At 48.9% G+C, this 26594-nt stretch overlaps 1 protein-coding gene across 8 annotated transcripts in view; it reads right to left on the reverse strand.

The window, feature by feature from the left end:
• URB1 (URB1 ribosome biogenesis homolog) overlaps positions 1-26594 on the reverse strand; it is an 81483-nt gene that overhangs the window by 49632 nt on the left and 5257 nt on the right. For 5 of the 8 annotated variants that reach the window (XR_007155516.1, XR_007155517.1, XM_047874351.1 and 2 more), the window contains exons 4-14: positions 26400-26532; positions 20716-20812; positions 18390-18475; positions 16892-17017; positions 12262-12386; positions 8113-8308; positions 6683-6820; positions 4487-4660; positions 3741-3870; positions 3064-3180; positions 1861-1973 (exon numbers count right to left, since the gene is read on the reverse strand). Coding sequence is in view for 6 of the 8 variants with exons in the window: in XM_047874351.1 (XP_047730307.1) it covers positions 1861-1973; positions 3064-3180; positions 3741-3870; positions 4487-4660; positions 6683-6820; positions 8113-8308; positions 12262-12386; positions 16892-17017; positions 18390-18475; positions 20716-20812; positions 26400-26532 (1435 nt within the window). In the remaining 2 variants the exon portion in view is untranslated. Of the gene's footprint in view, positions 1-1860; positions 1974-3063; positions 3181-3740; positions 3871-4486; positions 4661-6682; positions 6821-8112; positions 8309-10935; positions 11135-12261; positions 12387-16891; positions 17020-18389; positions 18476-20715; positions 20813-23872; positions 23971-26399; positions 26533-26594 lie in introns of those variants that run through there. The other 3 variants (XM_047874352.1, XM_047874354.1, XM_047874353.1) reach the window with 3 other exon arrangements.

The following is a 26594-nucleotide window of genomic DNA, read 5'->3' on the forward strand; positions in this document are numbered from 1 at the left end:
AAGTTAAGAGGCCTCCCTCTGTTCACTTCCCAAATGAATCACCAGGATCCCACTGGCCCTGTTCAGCTGCGGTAAAAAACTCAATGGCTCCCCGGGCTGGTCATCTCTCTGGGGTCTGTGGCAACGGCCTCATGGTGGGTGCAGAGGTTGAGAGCAGGGCCGTGGGCAACACTGCCCACGGCCAACCCTGGATCCTCCAGTCACGGCCGGCACACTGCAAGGTGTCTGTACTACTCTGTGCCCCGGCTGCCCCTTTTTTTTTTTTTTTTTTTTTTTTTTAATTTTTTTTTTCAACATTTATTTATTTTTGGGACAGAGAGAGACAGAGCATGAATGGGGGAGGGGCAGAGAGAGAGGGAGACACAGAATGGGAAACAGGCTCCAGGCTCTGAGCCATCAGCCCAGAGCCGGACGTGGGGCTCGAACTCACGGACCGCGAGATCGTGACCTGGCTGAAGTCGGACGCTGAACCGACTGCGCCACCCAGGCACCCCCCGGCTGCCTCTTTAAGTGGTGGTAAAGGCGCGGATGCACAGGGCACACGTGTCAACCCTCAACTATGATGCAGGTGAACCTCAGGAGAGGACCTCGAGGAACATGCACAGATGCCAGTGCTCCCACATTCTCACGCTTTTCTGGAAATGTGCCATGTAAAAATACTTACATACGTTTCCATGCTACTGGTTCTATAAAATTTCAAAAAAACTTTTTTTTTTTTTTTAAATTTTTTTAACGTTTATTTATTTTTGAGACAGAGAGAGACAGAGCATGAACAGGGGAGGGGCAGAGAGAGAGGGAGACACAGAATCCGAAACAGGCTCCAGGCTCTGAGCTGTCAGCACAGAGCCCGATGCGGGGCTCGAACTCACGGACCGTTGAGTTCATGACCTGAGCCGAAGTCAGACGCTCAACCGACCAAGCCACCCAGGCGCCCCCCAAAAAACTTTTTTTTAATTTAGTTTTCAGAGAGAGAGAGAGAGAGAGAGAGAAGAAGAAGAGAGAATGAGTGGGGGAAGGGCAGAGACAGAGAGGGAGACACAGAATCCGAAGCTGGCTCCAGGCTCTGAGCTGTGAGCACAGAGCCCCGTGTGGGGTTTGAACCCACAAACCGTGAGATCATAACCTGAGCCGAAGTCAGACACTTAACCGACTTAACCGTGGTTCCATAAAATTTTAAATAAGACCTAAATCACTGAAAAAAAATCACCATCAGAGCTACTATGAAACACACTTAGAAAATGCTTAATTTTGCCTGGTTATTTTTCCTCCTTGGATAGAAATGATAGAGCGTCCTGTGCCTAAACACACAGGTAAGTGTCTGCTGCAGCCTGAGTTGCCTTTATGAGTTAGCATTACATTCTCCAGAAGGTCCTAGAAGACATTATGACAGGCAGAAAAAAATTCCAGCAATCTTTACTGGTTTTTGCACCAGCCTCGGTCCTCTCCCGGCTTGGTATCTATTTCCATCTCCGTCTTAAGTTCTTCCAGGATGAGGACAAAGGAAGAGGAGTTATTTTGTATTTCAAAACGTATCTATTTCCGAAAAGGTTTTAAAATGACAAACAAAATATAAAGTAATCAAGATAAAACAAGCAAAACAAAACAAAACCCCTCCCAATACCCACCAACAATATTGTCTCAGTAAGGGCACACTCAACATCCCATTTTGCAAAAGTAAACAGACTCACAGGCCTCCTGGTTCCTGAATTGGAACCTGGCCTCTGCTCTAGATGCATCTAAGAGGGGAATCGTGCATGTCTTCTGTATAACCAACTGTCGGGTTCTGATCCAGTTAGAAACTTCCAGGCCAAAACATGCCCGGGAGTTAGTTAACAGACGCAGAAGCTGTCCGCTTCCTACCTGTGCCTTTAACCACAAGAACTTGCTGGCGGGCAGCTCCAGAGCCACCTTCAGGATGTGGTGCTGCAGAACGGGAGGCACCTCCTCTCGAAGGCCCTGCTCGGAGAGGACTCCTGTGGCAGAAAGAGGGAAACAGACCAGAAGTCGTGTGCAGGGGGGCGCCCAGCAAGGCTGCCCCTGGCCACGGGGGCCAGATAAGGAGCTCCAGCTGTAGAAATAAGAAGGGGGCTTGGGGGCTCTCTCCTCTCCTCTGCCCAGGTGCGCCCCACCTGGCACAACCTCCCCTCCTGTGGTCTATCCAAATCTTCAGCAATAAGCCCTAACTCCACTTGCCCAGAATAGCCCCTTGGCCTGAAGTGACCTCTCCCTACAGCGTGAGGCCCACACCTCTCGCTGCCTCCTGGGTGCGGTCTCTCATTAACGTTGTCTCGGGCGAGAGGCGCCGCCTTGCTCCCCAGACCGCAGACGTTTTGTGAACAGACTGTGGCCACGCGAGCCCAAGACCGCGTCCTCATCCGCTGGCCTGATTTCTGGATTTCCCTTTGCTTGGGAATGACACAGTGCTAGTAAATTTCGTATTCTCACAGCAAAAAGAACCTTTCGCCTTCCAACGATTAAGAAGTTAATTACAGCTTTTCAGTGGAACCATCCCAATAGCTTATATAAACCCCAGGAATGACGCTTCTGCAAGTTTTCCTCCGTGGGCCCAATTATGAAGTTATTAGACACACTTTTCCATCAAGGAAACGTGACCAGACAAGCGTAACGTTACTTTTACAAGATGTGGTTTGTTTGAACCTGACTCACTGGGTAAACCATGAGTAACTATGTCCAAAGTGCCTCTGCGGGAACGGGGACATCCCTTCTAAGGGGCTCTCATTTCTGCACCCCTGCTCCTTTGAAGAGGGGCTTTAGCATTAATGCACACAATCTGATTTGTCACTTATCTAAGGCAGAAACCTCTGGCAGCCTGGCTTCTCCCTGCTGTGCCCACTGCTGCTAAATGTTCATCCGATATTTACTTAAGGACAACTGGCGATTTAAAAAACATTAGTGCAAATAAAAATAACCAGTCAGGTGGATCGTGTGCACCAGCCAAACTGCCCACTGGCCTCCCCGGGCCTCGGCTCCAGTTCACGAGCGTTTCCTTCATCCCCGCTGGCAGAAAGAGCAGAGGGGCCCCCGCTGTCTCCTGAGACGCACCTTTCAGGAGCTTGCTGAAGTCGAAGTTGTACTGCAGGACCACGTGGGGGACCACCTTCTGGTACAGGCATATGACCTGGAGCAGAACAGCCTTCAGAAGAATGGTTTCCGCATCATCTGAACCAAGATAAAACACCTTAAATTAGGAAACACAGTCGGTCTCTGTCCTTAGTCAGCAGGTGGTATGCGGTCAACGGCCACAGGCAGAGGCTGCGGACGGATCCCTACAGAGTCTACGTGGCAAGAGTCAAGACTGTTCAAACAGACTGGGTGTAAGTCCTCACTTCGGGGCTGTAACCTTGGACAGGTTAAAGCGACTGTCTCTCTGTGTGTCAGCGCCTTCGTGTGAACAACGGGGACTAAATAGGATATAGACAGAAGGTACAAAGCCCACTGCCCGGCAGGCCAACAGCAAGGTCTGAGTCAATGTGTCTCGTTACTGGGGGGGTGGGGAGGAGGACCGTGAAGCCCACCTCTGCCTGCACAGCCAAAGAGAGGCCCCCATGGAAAGGCCAGAGCACACGGTGCCCATCGCTCAAATCTTTAGAGAGTCACAGTGCTTGTGTAAAGCCTGGGCACATTTGCAACAGATGCCTCCAAAGCCCCTGTAGGCTGGAGGGGTCCCTGGCTGCCTGTGTCACCTGTCTGCAAAGAGCAGGGCCCCACGCAGCCCTCACCGCACTGGGGAGCCACGCAGGCAGCAGGAGTCCGGATGCCCCTTTTCTTTCCTTTCTCATCATCCTGTTTTGTCTCCTGCCTTCGAAGTGACTGCCAGACCCACACGATGGTGTTCAGGTCTGGTAAGACCTGAAAGGGAAAAGACAGTCACGTTAAACAAGAGAGAGACGCGGATGAAATGAATCCACTGAGGAGAAGCTAAACACAAAGGGAGGACACGAGCACACGTGGTGTGAGTGTGTACGAGACGGGACGTGGGGGGAGAACGGGCCGGCGCCCTCTGTGAGCTCTGCTTCGCGCTGGAATCCCCACAACTGTGCACAACAAGGACGTGGTTGAAAACACAAGCGCTGATAATTGTGACAAAGCTCCGAGGCCTCCTTCACCTGAGCCAAACACTAGAAATGAAGACACATGTCCGACGACGGGCCGGGGGCCGCGTCCATCATGACCTCGGCTCCTTTGGGGCAGGTACCCCGTCTGCAGATGACTGCCCTTCCTTACTCACCAGAACAGGCCTCCCAAGCCACCCCCTCGCCATGGCCCTGGCCCTCGTGCGTGCGGCAGTGGGAGAGCACGTCAGCTTCTAGCGAGGAGCACCCCGACCCCTATGCTACGTTTCGTTTCGCACCTGCCCTCTGTGCTCCCGGAGCTGCCTCTTCCACCTGGCATGCTCACCTGTGACAGCTGTGAGGAAAGCCCCGGAAACTTCCCCGGAAAGGCCAAACCCAGCTCCCGTGCCTACCTTGCTCAGGGCTTCTCTGAAGAGGCGCACAAACTCTTCTATCGCCGCGGCCGTGTACACGCCTGATTCCTGCCACGTCTCTTTATTCAGGCAGTGCTCGATCGTTTTTAATGCTCTTTTCAAAATGACGGAAACAAGGGACAAGGCTGTGTGCTTCACTGATATGCTGTCCAACTGGGAAGAAAAAGAGCTAAATCCACACGTTTGTAGGCTGCACTGTGGACACAGACCTCCCAAGCCCCGGGTGTGGCTGGCTCTGGCCTCTCCGGGGGTCACTCCCAGGGAAGGCTGCGTGAGTTGGGTACCCTCGACGCTGCAAGAAGAGGTGGCCTGGGGACCCTGCCCCTTTGACCTGCCACAGATCTGACCTCAGCACCTGCTGAAGAGATGGCTACGAAGAGTCTGAGAGTTATTCTCAATTTTGTTTCACTGTGTTTGGTAAGTCTTTTCCAACAGCCACTGACCTCACATGGATTATCCACATCAAGAATGGCCACGATCTCACCAGCACCCACCCAGCCCCAACTAGCACTCCCTGTCAGGCGCGCAGGTGACAAGAGAAGGCACCACACACTTAGTAGGAAAAACCACCTCCAGGCTTGGGAAGCGTGCAGCCCCCAAACATGGGCCCAGGGACCTTCATAAGGACAGCCAGGAGACTTCCGAATCCTCCCTCGCTGCAGAGGTTGAACAGAATCCAAGAACCGGAGCGATCACCAGAACGAGGGTACTCCCGGGAGATGCCGTCTCAGGCCCGGCCGCGACCAACTCAGGCCCAGGGGCACCCCAGGGGCAGGGTGGGCTGGGGCGAGCCAGCTGGGCCACAGCAGAGTGAGGGGCAGGGAGACACAAAACGGCTACCCGATGGGCTTTCAGTTTAACAACTACAACGCCCCATTCCCTCGGCGTTCCAGCGAGCCGGGGGTTCATTTCGTACGTGTGCGGTATGCTAAAGTAGCACTGCATTAGACACATGCCTTTCAGCTGTTTCCCTGAAAGCCCCTTGAGATAAAACACTTTGTCTCCCCCACCAGACAGATGGGCAAGCGAGCAGGGTCCCAATTTTGACTGTTATCATTTGGCAACCAGAACAAAAGGCCTTTCGTTCTGGCCTCCCTGCTCCTCGCCCACAGCCCACTGCCAGCACAAACCCTGGACAGGCATCGAAAATGCTGAGCCCCAGGGCACCTGGGTAGCTCAGCTGGTTAAGCATCTGACTTCTGATTTCAGCTCAGGTCCCGACCTCACAGTCATGGGATCGAGCCCCACAATGGACTTCATGCTGAGTGTGGAGCCTGCTTGGGACTCTCTCTCCCTCTCTCTCTGCCCTCCCCTGCTCACACGCTCTCCCTCTCTCTCTCAAAATAAGCATTTTTAAAAACAACGCTGAGCCCGGCTGCATATCCTAGGGGGTCCTCACCACTCTGTGCTGACTGCCCCCTCGCTGCCGGGGCCCCCTCCTGCCTGTGCGGCCCACCCTGGCTGACCCTGGTCCCACTGTGCCCATACAACAACCCAGCCTGCTAGAAGTGTGGGGACACTCGGCCTTCCCAGCTGAGTGCTGAGGAAGCTGGGTTTAGGAGGGGCTGGCAGGGCACGGGACCCACGTGTGCAGACAGCTCACAGCCGTTCGCTTGAGGCCACGGTGCTGTGGTGGGAGACACATGAGTCCCTGAGAAGGTGGCTTCTGGAGGGACTCAGGGACTGCCATCACGAATGATATGGAATTTCACTTCTCCGTGCACATGTCCTGTCAAAATGTCCGACACAGCTCATCCTCAAAGTAAATGTTCCCCAGAAATCTTAACGCTTCTTCACTTAAACCACAAGAGACAGGATTTGCCAGACAAATTTCAGTCCTACCCCTTCCACAAACCCTGAGCTAACACTTTCATACGTGACACTGGGCTGTAGCTGAACACACTTCCCTTCCTCTGAGTCTAACAGGCTCCCACCCCCAGGCGAGTGCAGAGCCATCCAGGGGTCCATGGTCCTGGCTGTGCTGGAGCAGGAAGATCCCCTGGCCGGAACGTGCCTTGGGCTCCAGGGGCCCTTGTCCAGGTGAGTGGAAACATGGAAAGCCTGAGGCTCGCTGACAAAATACCAGCCGCTGAATCCAGGCAGGCGTTCTCGGAACAATCCCCAGCATGGCCAGTGCAGTGAACAGAAAGTTCTAGAAGAAAGGTGACCACTTACATTTAATGCCTGGGTGAACATCGTCTTATTGCACACCAGGGGCACGGTGGTCACCATCACCATTGCCAGGAGCCGCGGCAAGGGGATGAACTCTCTGGTCTGAAAGGCCCGGGAAACGTCTGGCTGGGCTTCATAGATCTACGACAAAGAGACGAGAGCATGAGCTGCTACAGGTTCCGTCGCAAACCAGGCCAACTGTAGGCACCCCACAGCGAAGCCAGTCCAATGCAGCAGTCCTAGTGACGGACGTCTGGGGACTTCCAAGAACAGGCTCCGGACGGTCAACCCCCAACTCTACTAGTCAGAGAAAAGTCAGCTCACGAGCCTGCCTGCTAGCAGGGCCGTGACCTTCAAAGCAGAGCTCTGCCTGCGGCCTGGGGAGCCTCTTAAAACCTCTGATGGTGAGGAAGTCACCGCTGGAAGTAACAATCCAGCGCTACAATCCAATCTAAGCGCTACTCACCGGCTGTGGCACCTGACACACTGTGTCATCTTTTTAACACTTCATGACCACCCTTTAGGGTAGAGACCTCGGACACTAACAGTAAAAAGCAATCGTGGATGACAAAGCTGGATCTCAGTAAGATCCCGTAACTTCCCGCGGGGGCACCCGGCTAGGAAGCAGTGACATGAGGGCTCGCACCCAGGCCGGCAAAGGCTGCGCACCTGGCCCCCCACCCCTCCCCGGGGGAGGGCGGAACCAGAGCAGCCCCCAGCGGGGGCGGGGGTGGCCACGAACCGCGCCCCCCCCCCCCCCCCCCCCCCGCAACGTAAGGGGCAAACGGTCTCCTTCTCGCCCCAAGATCCACATGGGGACCGCACGCGCTCAAGGAGAACGAAGCCAGCGTGGGTGAGAGCTTGTCTGGCAGATAACCCGCGCCTGCCTAGCGGAGGCATGAGACCGCAACCCTCACTATTTCACCACCAGACTGCGAGTTGGACAGCGCGCCCCGAGCCAGGCAGCGCTGCGAAAGAGCGTGCAGCAGGCACGTCCGCGGCGGTGGGTGAAGGAGGGCGGGCTCTGATCAGGAGGACATTCGCACGCTGGCACCCAGACAGACACAGCATCGTTTCACAGCGTGTCCTACGTCGTTCTAAGTACTTAAGACGGCGGTCTTTAAACATGGTTCTCCATTTCACACCTTTCGCTCACGTCAGCCTCAACGTGCCAAAATTCACCGAGATCTCCCTCTAAGCAAAATCTGGACGAAGGAGACGCATTTGTCTTAACAGATGCAAAAGGCGTCCACCTCGAAGTTCTGCTCAGCGAAGAGCAGGATGTCCTCAGAGGACCGGGACGCCAGCCCGATGTGAGCTGACGTCGCCCCTGCAGAATGGCTGGACAAGTTCTCCGTCCTTCCTGCAGTCTGTCGGCTCGTCACTCCCCCTCTCCCGGCCCCTGACACAGGCCAGAGCCCCAGGGGTTTCACCTTGTTCAGTAGTTTGATGTTATTTGACCAAGTGGACTTCGCTCTTGGCAGAAAGGAAAATGTTACTTCCTTGAAGTACTTGTTCAGCAAGTCTGGACACACTTTGAGGATGTTCACCACCAGCTCGGCCACCAGCTCGTCGTCTGCTGCAGTTTTCAAACCCAACAGGAAGTGCAGGAGGGTCAGGTTCCCCCCTCTGCCAGAGAGAGAGAGAGACAAGGGTCGGCAGGGAATTTCCACAGCACACTGAGATAATTCGTAATTCATGATTCATTCATAATAATCTCAGAATAAAAACAAGCCTCTATTCAAAACAAATAAACTTAAACTGAGAGCTCAGGGTCAGAGCGGCAGCTCCTCGAAATCGCCCTCAGGAAACACAGTTGAAACACGGCAACCGGCAAATTTCACCTTTGAATTTCCCTCGTGACACTAAGTGGGGTGTTTTCATGGCCTGCGGGGTTCCAGCTCCCCAAGAAAGGGCTTGAATCTCTCTCCTCTATTTCTGAGTAGCTGAAAAAGTCTCTCCTTTCCTGTCTCCAACCTCTCCTTCCCTCCCTTGAGTCCCATCTGACTTTTATTTTATTTATTTGGGGGGCGGGGGGTAGGGGCAGAGGGAGAGAGAGAGAGAGAGTCCCAAGCAGGCTCTATGCTGAGCACGGGGCTAACACGGGGCTTGATCCCACGACCCTGAGATCATGGCCTGAGCTGAAATCAAGGGTCTGACACTCAACAGACTGAGCCACCCAGGCACTCCTCTGTTTGACTTTTAAAGAGAAGGAAGAAACCCACTCTCTGTCTCCACCCTGGCCACCTACCAGTCTACCCAGAAGTCAAGGCTAATGTAAAGAAAGGGCCAAACCCACAGGGAGGAATCCACTCCCCTAATTTCCCCGTGGGATTTTCCTGACCTCTCTCCTCCAACCGCACACGAAAAGGCATGTATGTAAATAAATAGACGTGTAAGCATTAGGTATAAAAAAACAGAGAACGCATTTAGCTTTTGAAAAGACTTTTACGTGAAGGGCGAATGAACTGCCCCACAGTCCACAGTGCCATAAATTATTTCTAAAACTCGACAAAATGGCTCCAAGTCTTTCCACAGGTTTTCTGCCTCCTCCGTTTCTAACGTATTTCAAATTCCTATGCCTTCACTGAGCTGCTGCAAGAAGCTAACGCAGAAAAAAAAAAAATCTACTGTGTGAAAATACTCAAAACTTGTCCCTAAGTGAGCAGTTTTCAAAAGATCATAAAAATAAGAATCAGGAAAACCTGTAGACATTAAACCTTGCGTAAAGGAAGGAGCTAGCCCAGGATCTACACAGCCAAGCCCACGGTACTCTAGGGTTACCCCCAGATCCTTCTAAGGGAGGATGACTTTTCAGAGCTGCCTGTTCCCGGGAAGTCACCAAATCCAAAACATCTCAGAATGTATCACTAGCATGCCACGTTGACGGCTTCCAGAATCCTCACTGTTCTGTGTCCCCTTATGAATTGACTAAAATTAAGATGCATTATGACAGCTTTACCTATAATAAAACATTTTTCAAAAATTTAATTAGAGTGGAATTTTGATCAGAAAGCTATCTTTTCAAAAACTTAAAATTCTTGGGGCGCCTGGGGTGACTCAGTCGGTTGAGCAATCAACTCTTGGTTTCAGCTCAGGTCATGATCTCCTGGTCTCATGGGTTTGAGGCCCGACTGGGCTCTGTACTGACCGTGTGGAGCCTGCTTAGGAGTCTGTCTGTCTGTCTGTCTGTCTCTCTGCCCCTCCTCTGCTCGTGCTCTGGCTCGATTCAAAATAAATAAACTTAAAAAAAAAAGTTTAAAATTCCTAATATGAAAATTTCACGAACAAAACAGTTTTTGCTGTCAAACAAACACGTTGAATACTACAAAGTACGCTAAAAATACTATAAACATCCACGTTATTTTAACAGACAATGCAATAAAGTAACGTATTTCCACAGTGTACAGCGTGGGCCGGGCACTGCTCTAGGCTTTCCCCACGCTCTACTTCCCCCTGAAGTGGATGCCAACTTTATTTCCATTTTACAGATGAGGCAACAGAGGCAGAGAGCAGTAGGACTTGTCAAGGTCTCAGAGCTGACCCCAGAATTTGTTCTCTCAACCTCCACTCCAGGGGTTGGCAAACTGTGGCCCACTATCTATCTTTGTAAATAAAGCTTTATCGGAACACAGTTACACCCATTTGTTTATGACCATGTCTGCTCCGGCACCACAATGTCACAGCTGAGAGGTCACAATACAGACCGCACACCACGCCTCCAATACTTACTTCTTCCCTTAGAGAAGAAGTTTACCAACTATAATGCCTGGCTTTCACACACCCACTGGGTGCCCGGCACTGTCCTAGACACTGGGAATCCCAAACAGACCAGCCTCTGTTCACATTGGTTCTCATCTATCACATAATGACCAAGCAAATAAATAAATGTGCAAGGTGGTGGTAAGTCATAGTCAAGAGCAAGGCAAAAGGACAGGGACAGTGGAAGGGCTATTTCAGAAAAGGGCTGCTGGGGAAGGCCTCCTGGATATGGTGACATGTGCACAGACACCTGAATGGAGGGAGGGAGGGAGCAAGCCTCACCTCCGCTGGGGAACCGCACATGTCGATTTTCCCAAAACTTTCCATTAACGCCCCACAAACAAAATTCCCTTCCTCTCCCCTAAGCGCAAACATTTGTCTTTTGTCCCTGGCTTCAAAAACTGACATAAACCACAGCTTATTCGAACAGACCCACACCCACAAGCTGATTCAAATACACTCATCAAATGACCTATTTTATGGGTCTTACTTACTTAGGGGGAAAAAAGTGTGTTTTAAGCATGGTGTTACATCATACTAGACGATAAAAGTCTGCTGTTACATGTTACCAGGAAGGTGAGCTTGTTTTCCCTGATGAGAGCAAAGTTACACTATCGCTGAAACAAAGTTGAAAGAAAAAGAAATAATGTGGCAAATTAAGTCATAATAATCTCAGAATCAAAACAAGTCACAAGCAGAGAGAAAAATTTCCATGGTGTTATCCCATTCTGAAGGAATCAGTCATTTCCTAACTGGTAGAAACTAAACCAAACCATCCAGATCCTTATGATAAAAGCGCCACAGAGGTAAAATAAAAATTTTTTTTAAAAATGAGGGTATTCACAATGAACAGAAAATATACCTAATATTTTTGCCGTCAGGGGGGGAAGAAAAGCAGGTTGATAAATCTAACATTAGAGTATTTTGGTTATTAAAAATAGTAACATGGATATGTGTTTACCATTAGACTAAAAGAAAATCTAAAAGAATATCATCTAAACCATCAGGTAGGGACTTTATGTTTCCTTACTGATGAAACATTGCCATAAGTGTGCAACATGAAACAAATTTTGAAAACCCAGCACATCGGCAGCTTTGAGGAGAGGAAGGACTATTTAGCTGTTATGAGGATAGACTTGGAGCCAAATTCCCGGGGTTTAAAGTTTATTTATTTTGGGAGAGAAAGAGAGAGAGAAGAAGAAGGTGGAGGAGGAGGAGGGGGAGGGAGGCAGAGAGAGAGAGAGGGAGGGAGGGAGAGAATCCCAAGCAGGCTCAGCACTGTTAGCTCAGTGCACAACATGGGGCTCGGTCCCCTGTGAGATCATGACTGAGCTGAAATCAAGTGTCAGTCAGCCAGGGGCCCCCAGATTCCCTGGGTGTAAATCAGAGCTCTGACACCCGCTGAGTGACCCAACTTCTCTGTGCCCATTTCCCTCACCTGCAAAACTGGGAGAGCGGTGGCTCCCGCCTCCGGCCTGTGTGGAGGCCTGCAAAGGGGCCTACCCTCTCTGGCAAGGTGGCCGTAAGACTTTCCTCGGACCCAGCCGACGCCACAGTCTCGAGTGAAACCCGCAGCACCCCCCTGGGTGAGCCACCTCCTACTGGGGGCCTAAGTCAGCGTCTACCCTGAGCCCTGTGCCCTAAGGGCACGTGATGAGCAGGGAGTCTCTGGGCTTCCAAATGTTCGTCCCTATAACGAGTGAGGTCATGTCTAAAATTCTAGTTGTAAACCACCACAATTCCGTTATTCTACAGACTTCCGCTGGAAGTCATGTACGTGACGGAACACAGGCCCGCGCTTCTCAAATGTGCCACTTTACCTGCCGACGGTACCGAAAGATGCGTCGTAAAAATTAATCCCATGCTTGAGCGAACAGCAAAGATCCATCAGGAAGGTGTGAACAAGCTCCCTCACCAGGATCTTCCCTGCGTCCTCAGAAGAAGTCTACAAGAGTTTTTTAAAATTCAATGAAAATCTCACGTTCATGAGCCTCGGTAACATCTACAGAGTAAAAACTGGGCGATACCACGTGCCTGATGACTTAGAAAACATCTTACATGCTTGGTATCATTCAAAAAAACCCCCAAAGAACAGAAACACCAATCAAGACAAGACAAAAATACTCTCATATGTGGAATATAAAAAGAATAAACTGAGTAATAAATTAAAAAAAAAAAAAAACCTCATAGATACAGAGAAGAGACTGGTGGTTGCCAGAGGTAGAGGTTGGGGGGAGTGAAAAAAAAATGGGTGAACCGTTTTTGTTTTAGTTTAAATAAGCTGAATTTAAAAAGAAAATATTTATTTTTAACATTGAACAAACAGGGAGTTGCTGGAACAAGAAACAACAGGTAAGGGGACACTTTAAGTCATGTCTCATTGTTTCCAAGCACTCCACAGTAAGGGTTCTCGTTTAATTTTTATGGCAGGCCTATGAGTCTGGCAGGGTAGAGATGATTACACCATTTTATGTAAGGGCAAACCATGGATCACATAGTGGAACTCCCCACTGCGTTAGCAAATACGGAGCAGATCAGTATCCGTACCCCCATCATTAAAGAATCTCTCTTGGGGCACCTGGGTGGTTCAGTCGGGTAAGCATCTGACTTTGGCTCAGGTCAAGATCTCACGGTTTGTGGGTGTGAGGCCCACATCGGGCTCTGTGCTGACAGCTCAGAGCCTGGAGCCTGCTTTGGATTCTGTGTCTCCCTCTCTCTCTGCCCCTTCCTCCACTTACGCAAGCAAGTGCATGTGCTCTCTCACTGTCTCTCAGAAATGAATTAAAAAAAAAAAAATAGAGTCTCTCTTTACAGCACACACTTCAATTAGAAAATCATTTTCCTAAGCTTCTATTTGCTTTTGCGTTGTGACTGATATTGTGATATAAGAAATAAATACACGGCACAAAAACAGACACATAGACCAATGGAATAGAATAGAAACCCCAGAACTAGACCCACAAAAGTATGGCCAACTCATCTCTGACAAAGCAGGAAAGAATATCCAACGGAAAAAAGTCTCTTTAAAAAATGGTGCTGGGAGAACTGGACAGCAACATGCAGAAGAATGAAACTAGACCACTTTCTTACACCATTCACAAAAATAAACTCAAAATGGATAAAGGACCTGAATGTGAGACAGGAAACCATCAAAACCTTAGAGGAGAAAGCAGGAAAAGACCTCTCTGACCTCAGCCGCAGCAATTTCTTACTTGACACATCTCCAAAGGCAAGGGAATTAAAAGCAAAAATGAACTACTGGAACCTCGTGAAGATAAAAAGCTTCTGCACAACAAAGGAAACACTCAACAAAACTAAAAGGCAACCGAAGGAATGGGAGAAGATATTTGCAAATGACATATCAGACAAAGGACTAGTATCCAAAATCTATAAAGAGCTCACCAAACTCCACACCCAAAAAACAAATAATCCAGTGAGGAAATGGGCAGAAAACATGAATAGACACTTCTCTAAAGAAGACATCCAGATGGCCAACAGGCACATGAGAAGATGCTCAACGTCGCTCCTCATCAGGGAAATACAAATCAAAGCCACACTGAGATACCACCTCACGCCAGTCAGAGTGGCTAAAATGAACAAATCAGGAGACTATAGATGCTGGAGAGGATGTGGAGAAAGGGGAACCCTCTTGCACTGTTGGTGGGAATGCAAACTGGTGCAGCTCTGGAAAACAGTGTGGAGGTTCCTCAAAAAATTAAAAATAGACTTACCCTATGACCCAGCAATAGCACTGCTAGGAATTTATCCAAGGGATACAGGAGTACTGATGCATAGGGGCACTTGTACCCCAATAGTTCTAGCAGCCCTTTCAACAATAGCCAAATGATGGAAAGAGCCTAAATGTCCATCAACTGATGAATGGATAAAGAAATTGTGGTTTATATACACAATGGAGTACTACGTGGCAATGAGAAAGAATGAAATATGGCCCTTTGTAGCAACGTGGATGGAACTGGAGAGTGTGATGCTAAGTGAAATAAGCCATACAGAGAAAGACAGATACCGTATGTTTTCACTCTTATGTGGATCCTGAGAAACTTAACAGAAACCCATGAGGGAGGGGAAGGAAAAAAAAAAAAAGAGGTTAGAGTGGGAGACAGCCAAAGCATAAGAGACTCTTAAAAACTGAGAACAGGGGCGCCTGGGTGGCGCAGTCGGTTAAGCGTCCGACTTCAGCCAGGTCGCGATCTCACGGTCTGTGAGTTCGAGCCCCGCGTCGGGCTCTGGGCTGATGGCTCAGAGCCTGGAGCCTGTTTCCGACTCTGTGTCTCCCTCTCTCTCTGCCCCTCCCCCGTTCATGCTCTGTCTCTCTCTGTCCCAAAAATAAATAAACGTTGAAAAAAAAAAAAAAATTTAAAAAAAAAAACAAACTGAGAACAAACTGAGGGTTGATAGGAGGGTGGGAGGGAGGAGAGGGTGGGTGATGGGTATTGAGGAGGGCACCTTTTGGGATGAGCACTGGGTGTTATATGGAAACCAATTTGACAATAAATTTCATATATTAAAAAAAAAAAAAAAGAAAGAAATACAGCTGACCTTTGAACAACACAGGTTTGAACTGCACAGATCTGCTTATGTGTACTTTTTTTTCCCATGAATGCAGTACAGTACTATAAATGTGTTCTCTTATGATTTCCTTAATAACATTTACTTTTCTCCAGCTTACGTTATTGTAAGGATACAGTTTACAATACATATGACATACAAAATATGTGTTCATTGACTGTTTTTGCTACGCATAAGTGTTCCAGTCAACAGTAGGCTATTAGTAGAGTTAAAAAAAATTTTTTTTCTTAATGTTTATTTATTTTGAGACAGAAAGACAGATAGCGAGCAGGGGAGTGGCAGAGAGAGAGAGGGAGACACAGTCTCCAAAGCAGGCTCCAGGTTTCTGAACTATCAGCACAGAGCCCGACACCGGGCTCAAACCCACCAACTATGAGATCATAACCTGAGCTGAAGTTGAATGCTTAACTGACTGAGTCACCCAGGCACCCCAAGTGTTTTTTTTTTTTTTAATGTGTATTTATTTATTTTTTGAGAGAGAGAGACAGAGAGAGGGGGAGACTGAATATCCCAAGCAGCCTCTGCGCTATCAGCACAGAGTCCGAAGCAGGGCTCGAACTCATGAACACCAGATCGTAACCAAGCTGAAATCAAGCGATGGGTGCTTAACTACTGAGCCACCCAGGTGCCCCAGTAGTTAAGATTCTGGGGAGTTAAAAGTTATACACGGATTTTGACTGCATGGGGGTCGGCCCTCCCAGCCCCTGCATAGTTCAGGGGTCAACTGTATCTGGTCTTCAACCCCAGCTCCTGGCGGAGAGCCCCTAGAACCCCGGTAATTTCTTGTGTGATGGGGGTAACACCAATTCTCACACAGGGCTCCAAAATCCCCTGGAATGTTCTACGTGGTAGGAACATTTTTTATTCTAATGAGGCAACTCTTAACAGGCTCCTGGACAGCTTCTGGCTGGACACCAGAATGTAACCAGTAGTGAGAGCATTACTGACCTCCCTGAATTTGAATGTCCTCACCTATAAAGCAGACACATTAAAAAAAAAGATTAAAAAATACTCTTAAGAGGGGCAAGTTTAAACCTGTAGTTTTAAACAAGCTTAAGAATGACTTAATTTCTCTTGGTCTTTTGAATAAAATTCCACATTTGGGAGTGTTTTTATTAAGCCCCCGAGGCTTCCTGATAATAGGGCATACAAAACATGTTCAAAACAAGAGGACATAGGCCAGTCACAAAGATAAAAGGACATAAAACACAGGGCTCTTGAGAGGTAAATTACTATAAAGTTCACAGGAAGTCTGAGCCTTCACTACTCTGGCCAAGTCCATGTTCCGAAACACCCTGAAGAAAATCAAAATGAGGATTAAAATGTACACTGGCCTTGGGTCAACTTGAAAGCAACTGTTCTAATTCAACGTTTGAGGAACTATTACAAAATAAATTACACATGTCAGTAGGTGAGGAAATTGGGGTTTTCCTAGACACTTGGAAGTAAAAGCGACGGGCCTTGAAACTCTAAGAGCTGGTATGAACAGGATGGAAAGAAGGAAAAGAAGAAGTAAATGAGAGGAGGAGAGAGCCTGGGTCAATACTATGCGTGTACTGGGCAAGGCCAGCAGGGAAAACCAGCATGTCGCTCAGCTAAAAGGAGTAACGGTTTTCCCTTCAAGGGAGAAAAAAAAGTCTAATATCAAAATACCTCAGAGAATAGAAACAATCTTATAAAAAAAAAAAAGAAAAAAACCAAAACTTTAAAAAGATCATATTTCATCTAAGCGGAGAATCAATATAACCACGAGCCAAGAGAAACAGATCGAATGGAGGGACTTTAGGGGGTACGTTCCCCAGTCTCCAGCTGTGAGGCTCACACACTAACAGTGAGGTCAACTCAAACCCAACAGGACTGTACCTTGCCATGTTCCAGGTTCACGTCAACAATCCCATTCCAGCTGTAGAGAGCTGCTATATGGTTCAACAACTGCCCCGTAAAGAAACGCACCTTCTGGGTTTTTGTGATATTTTTATTGTGAACTACCTGAAAACAATAAAACACATGAATTTCAAGGAGCTCGATTTTCACAACAGTGTGTATTGTTTTTCATCATTACCAAAATCCTGTGGGCCCACGGCAAAATATTTGACCAGAAAAAGGAAAAACATAAAGAGAAAAACAAAATTCATCGGTATCTGAACCGTCCTAGGATACAGTTAGCATCTGGTATACTTCCTTTCATCCCTCCATCCTGCAACACAGAAGATGTATGTGTATCACTGTTGTGTTTTGTTTTGTTTTTGTCTCTGTGAGATTATAGTTTTCTGCCTACTTTTAAATAGTATAAACTTTTCCCACATTATTAAAAACTCCTTTAGAACACCATTTTGGAAGGCTATCATTCTAGCGACCATAATTTATGTCACCGTTCCCCGGGGGGTGCAAAGTGAGGTTGTTTGCACCCTATCGTCTGCTTCCTTGAGCCGAGTCCTGCCCGCATCCCTGATTATGCACTCGGAATTGTGGCACAAGGCCTCAGCTCCCCTCAAACCCACTCCCGGTGCCTCCCAGGGTGTCCTGGGTGGTTCTGAGGTTCCCAAGTCTGGGAACATGTTGAAGACCTCTAACGCACACCGCCAGACCTGCTAGAACACTGCCTCCACAAAAGCACCCGACTCAAAGGTACTTTTGCCAGCACCGAACGGCATTGTTTGAAAAGGTCAGTGCTAATTTGGTTGGCGAAAAAAACCTGTACCTCATGACCTGTATTACTTTAAATCGGGGCTTCTCAGCACCACTGACATTCTGGCCCAAATAACTGCTGCAGGGGACGGACCTGTGCGGGCAGGACGCTGGGCCTGGTCTCTACCCACTGGGTGCCAGTTGTTACTTCCCTGGTTATGACAACCAGAAATGTTTCCAACACTGCCAAATGTCTACCGTGGAGGGGGCAAAACCACCCCCAGCTGAGAACCACAGTTTTAAATACTATGCTAATCAGCCATTTTTATATGGACTGCCAGTTCATGGCTTTTAACGACTTTTTGTGTTGGCAGAGTCATAGAGTTTTTCTAACTGAGCATTTAAGTTGCTTCTGTATTAAAGTCAGTGATTCGTTCAGCCAGTTTTAAAGTTTCTACAAGATGCTTGTAAAAGGCAGAATATATAAGGCGATACAAAGTCACATTCTGCCGGGTGTGTAAATGAAAACAGCCGTAACTTACAGCTCCCAATTATCCCTGTGGCTTCCCGTGAAAGGGCGAGCAACAGCGTGTCTCCTGGGTGATAAAGCTGCAGCCCGAAGGAACAGTTTGCCATCCCACAGCCTGTGCGCCCTAAGACATTGTAGCTCTAGGGTCCTGTCACACCCCGGAGGAGACAAACCACAGAACAACACTGAGTACCAAACACGTACCTTTGTTTTCAGCGTGGATAACAAAATATTGACGGTAGAAATCCTGTCTTCCTTTATGCCCGAGCTAAAAATGCAAGGAATAAATTCTGAAAGGAAAAGGTTCAAAGCATTAAACTCAAAAATATTTTGAACACGAGAGCAGATGAGAGAACAAATGACTTCATAAAGTGGCACAGCAAACAATGCCATTCGCTCCCTTTTTTATTTTTTGAAGGTTTTGTCGTTTTCGATTACACATGTTCACAGTAGGAATAAACCACTTCATGACATGGGAAATCAGTATCTAAAGGTGAAACAATGACAGAGCCATTAAAGAGGTTCACTAGTTCTGTTTTACTGTCCTTCATACTGACTATTTGACAGAGAATGTACGTACAATTTTGCTGAATTTCTCTCTTTGCTTAGATTTGCTGATACCTATATCTTTATCTATATATGTTTTTTTGGTGAGAGGGCTAGCAGGGAGAGGGGCAGAGGGAATGAGGGAAAGAGAATCTTAAGGAGACCCCATGCTCAGCACGGAGCCAGATGTAGAACTCGATCCGTCTTCAACAGAGACGAAATCAAGAGTCGGACACTCAACCGACTGAGCCACCCAGGGGCCCCCAGATTTATATTTTAAATCATTTTATTGACTGTGGTAGAATTCGGGATGATGTGTTTGTCTGCTTTCTTTTCATGCTTTTGATCTCCAAGGAATCAGCTACCACAGCTCGATGCCGTATCATGACTAACGTAATGGTGACACTGGGCAGAAACATCAAAGCAATTAGAATTTTGCTTGCTCCAGAGGTGCTCAAAGGGCACACACATATTTTCTACAAAGGAAATTCATTCTCAAAAGAAGAAAAATCAGAAAATACCAAACAATCCAAAAGGATGAAATCTGAAAGCAAACATAATTCCACTACCCAGAGCTAACTAGTTAACCGCTAACCTTCTGATATATTCATAGTCCCACAGTCCATTAAATGTATCTTTCAGTAAAATGGGATACTCGACAGTTTTATAACTGGGTCTACACCCAAGCATATGTTGTTTAAAAGGCTGACATCGGGAAGCATATTTCTACGTCATTTCTAACAGCTGCGTTCCACCTTACGATTAGTCTTGTTTCTGCAATCAATCCCTTGACGGTCAACAGATAGGAGGAGTCCAATTTTCAGCGAACATGAAAAAATTATCCACTAAGAAAACCTCCACTCACATCCTTAATTCTACCCTTAGGATAAATGGCCAGACGTGGAATGGCTGCTGGATCACACATTTTTAAAGTTTCGACGCATTTCTCAAGTTTTGCAAAGCGCCCTGCAAAAACATTAACTGAAGTACAACCCTGCACCATCAGCAGCGCACATGAGTAACCCCAAACCGCCGTCCTTTAATAAAGGCCGGACGGCGCAGACGACCACGGGAATTCGGAAGAACCCTAGCCCTGGGAGCAGCAGCAGCAGACCTCACACAGGAGCGGCCACAAGCGGTTAAGGCCTGTCTGCTGCACCGTGCAACGAAGGGGTCTCCTCCGTGGCACCGCCTCCCCCGTCGATGGGGCTACCTGCGCAGACCAGGGCTGACACCGTATGGAGTGACCGGCACCCACCACCCTGTTCTTAAACGGTCGCCGGCAGTCGTCCGGAGACAGCTCAGGGCTCCCACCCTGGGGGAGGTGAGAGAAGGACTGGAGACCCGGCCACCCCGGGCCACAGGCACCGTGCTGTTCCTCCGACTCCCAGAGCTCTGGCAAGGACGTGGAACCTGCGCACAGAGCCTGGTATCACACCGAACACCTGCTACGTGCGAAGTGCCTTCTGGCGCCATCGTTCTCCGTCTTACTCAATCTCTCGATGAGAAGCAAGCGGCCCGAACAGGCTCTCGGCCACAGCCACCAGAAGGTGGTCCAGCCAGACTTCTCTGAAGCTCCATTACCGATATTCTGGTAACACTCAGCAAGGCCACCGAAGTAACTAAACTTTAGTTTTCCGAAGCCAATTACTAAGGAGGGCCGGGCAGCCAGGGCTACGTATCTGTGCATGTTCTGGAGCCACAGAGCCTCCTTTGTTCGTACGGGTCTCTCAAGTTTGCATCTCTCCTTTGTCAGCACGTCGCCCAGCATTCCAGGTAGCATGACAGGAATGCCTCTGTCAGTACTCACGAGCGACATCAAAACCGCACCGACCGCGGCTTCGCCGCACACGCGTCCTCCATTCTAGTGTGTGCAGCGGCCGTAAAGGTTGCAGACTGCTCAACCTGGAAAAATGTTTTGCAGCGGATTTTCCAAAACACAATCGCCACCAGGCTTTGCTACGAGACAAAGAGGCGCACCTACCTTTCAACTCCAGCACCTGTGCTATCGTGCTGTCATCGCCGGCGATCAGAAAGGAGAGGGCGAACTGAATGTAGGCCAGCCGGACGTCGTGCACACCCTGGGGGGCGAAGGAGACCACGTGTCACGTGCAGGAAGCAGCGACCTGGCAGCACGCACGCCCCTCCCGTCCCAATGGCACAGAGGCCTTGGGGCTTGTGCCCGTCAGAAGGCTCAAAGGCTAAAACAATGGTCATGTCTCTATGGGAACATGGAACCTTTTCTCTGCTCTTCTCCCTCAATCTTCTGCTCTACTTTTCCTTGTCTTTCAAGCTGTTTTTAAATAGAAAAGAATGGGTAGGGGCACCTGGGTGGCTCAGTCGGTTAAGCGTCTGATTTCAGCTCAGGTCGTGATCTCACAGGTTGTGAGTTTGAGCCCCACGTCAGGCTCTGTGCTGACAGCTTAGAGCCTGGAGCCTGCTTCGAATTCTGCATCTCCCATCTCTCTCTGCTCCTCCCCAGCTCACACGCTGTCTCTCTCTCAAAAAATAAAGATCAAAAAAAAAAAAATCTTTTTTTTTTTTTTAATTTTTTTTTATCAACGTTTTTTATTTATTTTTGGGACAGAGAGAGACAGAGCATGAACGGGGGAGGGGCAGAGAGAGAGGGAGACACAGAATCGGAAACGGGCTCCAGCTCCGAGCCATCAGCCCAGAGCCCGACGCGGGGCTCAAACTCACGGACCGCAAGATCGTGACCTGGCTGAAGTCGGGCGCTTAACCGACTGCGCCACCCAGGCGCCCCGAAAAAAAAAAAAAAATCTTTTTTAATAAAAAAATAAAAAAAAAAAAAAGAGAGAAGCATGGGTAAAGTTTGGCTGAGTCCCCTTCCCGGTCATAACGTAAACATTTTGGGTGTCTGGACCACTTTGGTATGGAGCAGAAGATTCCCAGCCTGTCCAGACACCATCTACTTCACTTGCCAATGAAATAATATACGCATTTTTGAAAATCCAGAGCCAATGGAAAGACTGGTTCTGCTCTTGCTGACACCAATGAGGTGCTGTCTGGGTTTTATCAGGTATTATAAATTCACACCAGACACCGCGGCCCAGACGCTGTCCTGTTACCAACGCTGCGTGGCCTTCCTGGGACTGACATCTGCACTATTCTGCCACGACCCAAGACAGTGTCAGCCGCGACCCAAGACAGAGGGCGTCCCCGGGGAGGCCCACAGGCCATGACCAGTAGCCAACACTTCAGGGGAAGTCGCGGGGGCCATCTGGTCAGCTTTCCCTCCCAGTAATTTTAAGACACACGCGTGTCTCCTCATCGGGTTCACACGCCAGGAGTCATGTGGATCGCTCACGGGCTGTACCAGCAGCAGCTCATACGCTGGGATCCTCCACTCCTTCAACTGTCACCTCCTCCCTACTTGAGTTATCCCAAAGATACCCTAATTGGTTGCCAAGAAATAAGTTAATGCCAAGGAGCATTAGTTCCCTGAATGCCCGGAAAGATTAAGAAGTCTGCCCTCCAGATGGTTCCATTCCATTTAGTAGTGGCAGGGTGGTGGTGAGGAGGAGGAGGAGGAGGAGGCGGCGGCGGTGGCGAATGTCATTTACTGAGCATTCACTACACCAGACACTAAGTCAAAGGCTGCACATCTGTTACTTCATTTACTCCTCTGAACAACTTGAGGTGGAGACGCCTTCTACGCCCATTTTACAGATGAGGAAACAGGCTTTAAAAACTCACTCAAGGACATGCAGCTACTAAGTGAGTACGTACTGGAACTGGAAAACAGGAAATAATTGTACAAACATACTGCCTCGTGCTCGACTTTACGTCTGACTGGACAAGTGCTTTCTTCTCCGAGCTGCCACGGCATTTTCATCTTGCTTTTTCTCAATCTGCAAGGATCGCACTTGGAACCACCTAGGCCTCTACATGAGAACTGAATTAATTCTGTCTTATTTTGTCGGGTGTCTGTTTCTTAGGGAGAAAAGAAAGGCCATCAGACCCCTACCCTGCAACATCCAGATGGAGGCCTTGCACATTCACTGTCCTCACTGGGTCTCCACTTCCATCCGTGCCCCACGACATTTCAGCAAGACCCTCTCAGACCGATCCCGGTTTATTCCAAATACACTAAGCGCTCAAAACTATGCTCCCCATTCCGGGGACGACTCTGTGGGCCTCCTCACAAGACAGAGTTTGGGTACCACGGTCACTAAGGTCTTGAAAGTGAGCTGCTCTTCCTCAGCGTACCTGCAACGCTTTAGTGCCTTCAAAACACAACAATTCAGGGGCGCCTGGGTGGCGCAGTCGGTTAAGCGTCCGACTTCAGCCAGGTCACGATCTTGCGGTCTGTGAGTTCGAGCCCCGCGTCGGGCTCTGGGCTGATGGCTCGGAGCCTGGAGCCTGTTTCCGACTCTGTGTCTCCCTCTCTCTCTGCCCCTCCCCCGTTCATGCTCTGTCTCTCTCTGTCCCAAAAATAAATAAACGTTGAAAAAAAAAAAATTTAAAAAAAAAAATAAAAAAAAAACACAACAATTCAGTGGTGTGCAAACAGCAGTTATATTCAAGATGCCATAATCTCGGGCTGAGAGACGACTCAAAGACGACTAAGATACCGTCCCTGACCTCAGGAAGCTTAAAGGAGCCACCGCTCCCGAATTATCTAGATGCCTCGTTAAAAGAAACACATCAACTAACTCAAGCACAGGTAACTTGTTATCTCGACCCACGTGTGCCTTGTGTTCTGCAAAAATGCTGGCGACATGCCAAAACTTGCCTGGTGAGGTTCAGTGAGGTACTGCTAGCTGGCTGGCTGGAAAGGTTCTACAAGTTTGGGGGGGTGGGGGGGGGTGTCCACTGAAGTACTGGGAGTCAGGGCCCTGGAAGGTCGGTCGCAGTTATGTGCCACTCTGGATCCTTCCATCCTGCTTGTACACAGCAGCTGGACTAGATCCCCTCAAGGGTCCCCCCAGCAATGAATTTTGAACTGATATGCAAGTGGGTCCTCACCTCCCGGCCTCCATCTCGCATATCCCAGCCAGCCCCCAATTTCAGACCCCTGACTGTGAACACACCAAGATCACCCTAGACACAGTGCGCACCCCCTCCAAGCAGCCACTGCCCTGCCTCCCGCTCACGCCCCCGGCCAGACAGCCCCTCACCGTCCCCTGGGCCTCTGCCCTCCGTCCCAGCAAGCTCCATCGAAGGCAAGAGGGCCACATGCCCCATTCCTACTCTCTGACTTCACAGCGTTATTATCCTAGGAAGAAAGCATCCTGGGCTCTTTACGGCTCATTCCACAAAACGTTGTCTAAAATAGACCAAAACATATTTGGTAAAACTGCTCTCTGGCAAAGGATTTGAACAGCGCTTTCTTTGGCTGGATGAAAAATAACTCTTTTCACAAAGCTTTAAGAATTCCCTCCAAGATGCTAAAACACACCCATTAAGAAAAAATAGATCTGTAGATCTATCAGCTTCTTCAATAACCGAAGGGCAGGAGAAAAAGGTTGGGGGCGGGGCTTTGAGAAAACTCAAAGCCAGGGAAGAAATTTAAGAAACATACCCACCAAACACAATGGGTGGCCCTTGTCTGGATCCTGATCTGAATCACAAAGCGTTAAGACATTTCTGAGACAGTGGGAAAAACGGAGACCGAACTGGGCATTCACTGACACTAAGAATTGTGAGCAGTGTTAGGTGTGGTGATGGTAGTGTGGTTTTGTTTTAAAAGCTCACTTTTTGTTAAAGGTACACGCTGAAATTTTTACGGGGAAATGCGGTTCCCGGGTGGGATCTGCGGCACTAGACGGTCCCGAAACAACCAAACATGTGGGAGAGGGGGCCGTGCCTGCAGCTGGAGGACAGGTAGGTGGGGATTCTCTGTGCTGCTCTCTTTTTTAATGTCCCTGACATCCCTATATGGGAAAAAAAAAAAAATTAATGTCTAAAACCATTTCCTGAAACAAAACATTTAAGGTATGCCACAAAGTAAAAACACTTTCATCTTGATGATAATTCTCATTTTACAGACCGAGGAAACATAAAATAAGTTGCCGAGACCCCGAGGTGAAGCGGGCGCGGCCTACAGCCGGGGTTCAGGCAGGGACGCCCCAGTCGTGTCTTGGTGGGTGGTCTGGGCACTGACATATTTTACTTAGGAGGCTGAGCTAGTTGAGGTCAAGAGAGAGGGAGTGGAAGCAGGGAGGGAATCTGATGGGTAATTACTGGCAGGCTGACTGCCAGGTAAGACCAAAGAAGCATTACATCTGCCCTATTGTGCAAACGGCACGCAGATTCTTTTTAGAGATGCATTTAAACGTCGGGAGCCATCACTCAATGAACGGAATTTGTTGACACAGAGTATGTGAATAATTCACGGTACTGAAAAAAGAGAATCCACGAGACACTAAGACCTGGGATTTTTTTTTTTTTTTTCCTCAGGGAACACCTTGTTTGTAATTCCAGGAAAACCCTCAACACGGGGCCCAACCTCCCGAAGCCATACAAGTTACTTGGTGTTACTATGATTAACCTTCAGTCTATTACCTGGAGGTGCGGAAACTCCGAATCCCTGAAGAGTTAGAGAACGGGGTGCGGAAGTAAATCACGCTCACGTGGCCCTCCACCTGGGCAGACAGGTTGCTGACCGTCGGTCTGCCATCTGTGCTCGGGATGGGGGTGTGGAGAACGGAGCCCCAGCTGTCGACGGCACAGCCGTGCCAGCAGGGAGGGCTCACACAACTCTTTGCAGCTTCTGTGTCCTCAAACTCGTGCTTTCTCCTCAAGAACCTCTCTCAACCCAAGCGAAACTTCTAGGGCCACCAGGGAACTTTTTTTTTTTTTTAATGTTTATGAGAGACAGACACACAGAACGTGAGCGGGGGAGGGGCAGAGAGAGAGGGGGACACAGAATCCGAAGCAGGTTCCAGGCTCCAAGCTGTCAGCACAGAGCCCGACGTGGGACTCGAACTCACAAACTGTGTGACCTGAGCTGAAGTCAGACGCTTAACCGACTGAGCCACCCAGGCGCCTGGGAACTTTTTTTTTTTTTTTTTAAAAAAAACATAGCTCTCCTGAGGGGCATGTCCAAGTTCCGCTCAGGCCATGACCTCATGGATTGTGAGTTTGAGCTCCGCGTTGGGCCCACTGCTGTCAGCACAGAGCCCGCTTCAGTTCCTCGGTCTCCCTCTCTCTCAAAACTAAATAAACATTTAAAAAAAAAAAACTCTCCTGAAAACCATTCACACTTCCATTCTCTTTGGCACAGTCCAGCACCTACTCCTTATAAGACGTACAAACAGGAGGCACAAGAAACATTAAAAAGCCTTAAGTATCTTCCTTGATGATGCCACTTCCTAGTTGAAACTTCCAAGGGTTTTCTCCAAAATGTACAGAATGGGACCAGGACCGGGACACCCCACGAGGTACGTGGGAAGTTATTCCGTCTACTCTGTGAAGACGCTCACGAGCTATGTCATCCTCACGGGCCAGGAGGGCACGGCGATGCTGAGCCCCCAGAGAAGCCGTCCTCAGATGTCCCTGTCATCCAGGCTCTGCCACACATACAGGCCTTCTACTCCGCCCACATGAAGACCAAAGTCGAAGAAAGGACAAGAAACAAACTGCTACGGCCCTCCAGGGAGCAAGGAAACACACGGGAGGTACAAGACGCTAGGAGCTCCTCACCTTTGAATCCCTCTTGGTCGCCAGGGTGTACAAGGTCTTTTTATTCAAATCAAAATGGCTGCAGACGTCCCTGGCGGCCTCAGGACCCTGGGTCACCATGGCGGCCATCAGGTTGAGACAGGCTCGAGCCATCCTGTGGGAACATCAGGCACGTGAGGAAGAGCAGAAGCACAAAGCCACTTCACTGCAAAGCCA

This window comes from Prionailurus viverrinus, chromosome C2, assembly GCF_022837055.1.
Source record: "Prionailurus viverrinus isolate Anna chromosome C2, UM_Priviv_1.0, whole genome shotgun sequence".
Taxonomy (NCBI): domain Eukaryota; kingdom Metazoa; phylum Chordata; class Mammalia; order Carnivora; family Felidae; genus Prionailurus; species Prionailurus viverrinus.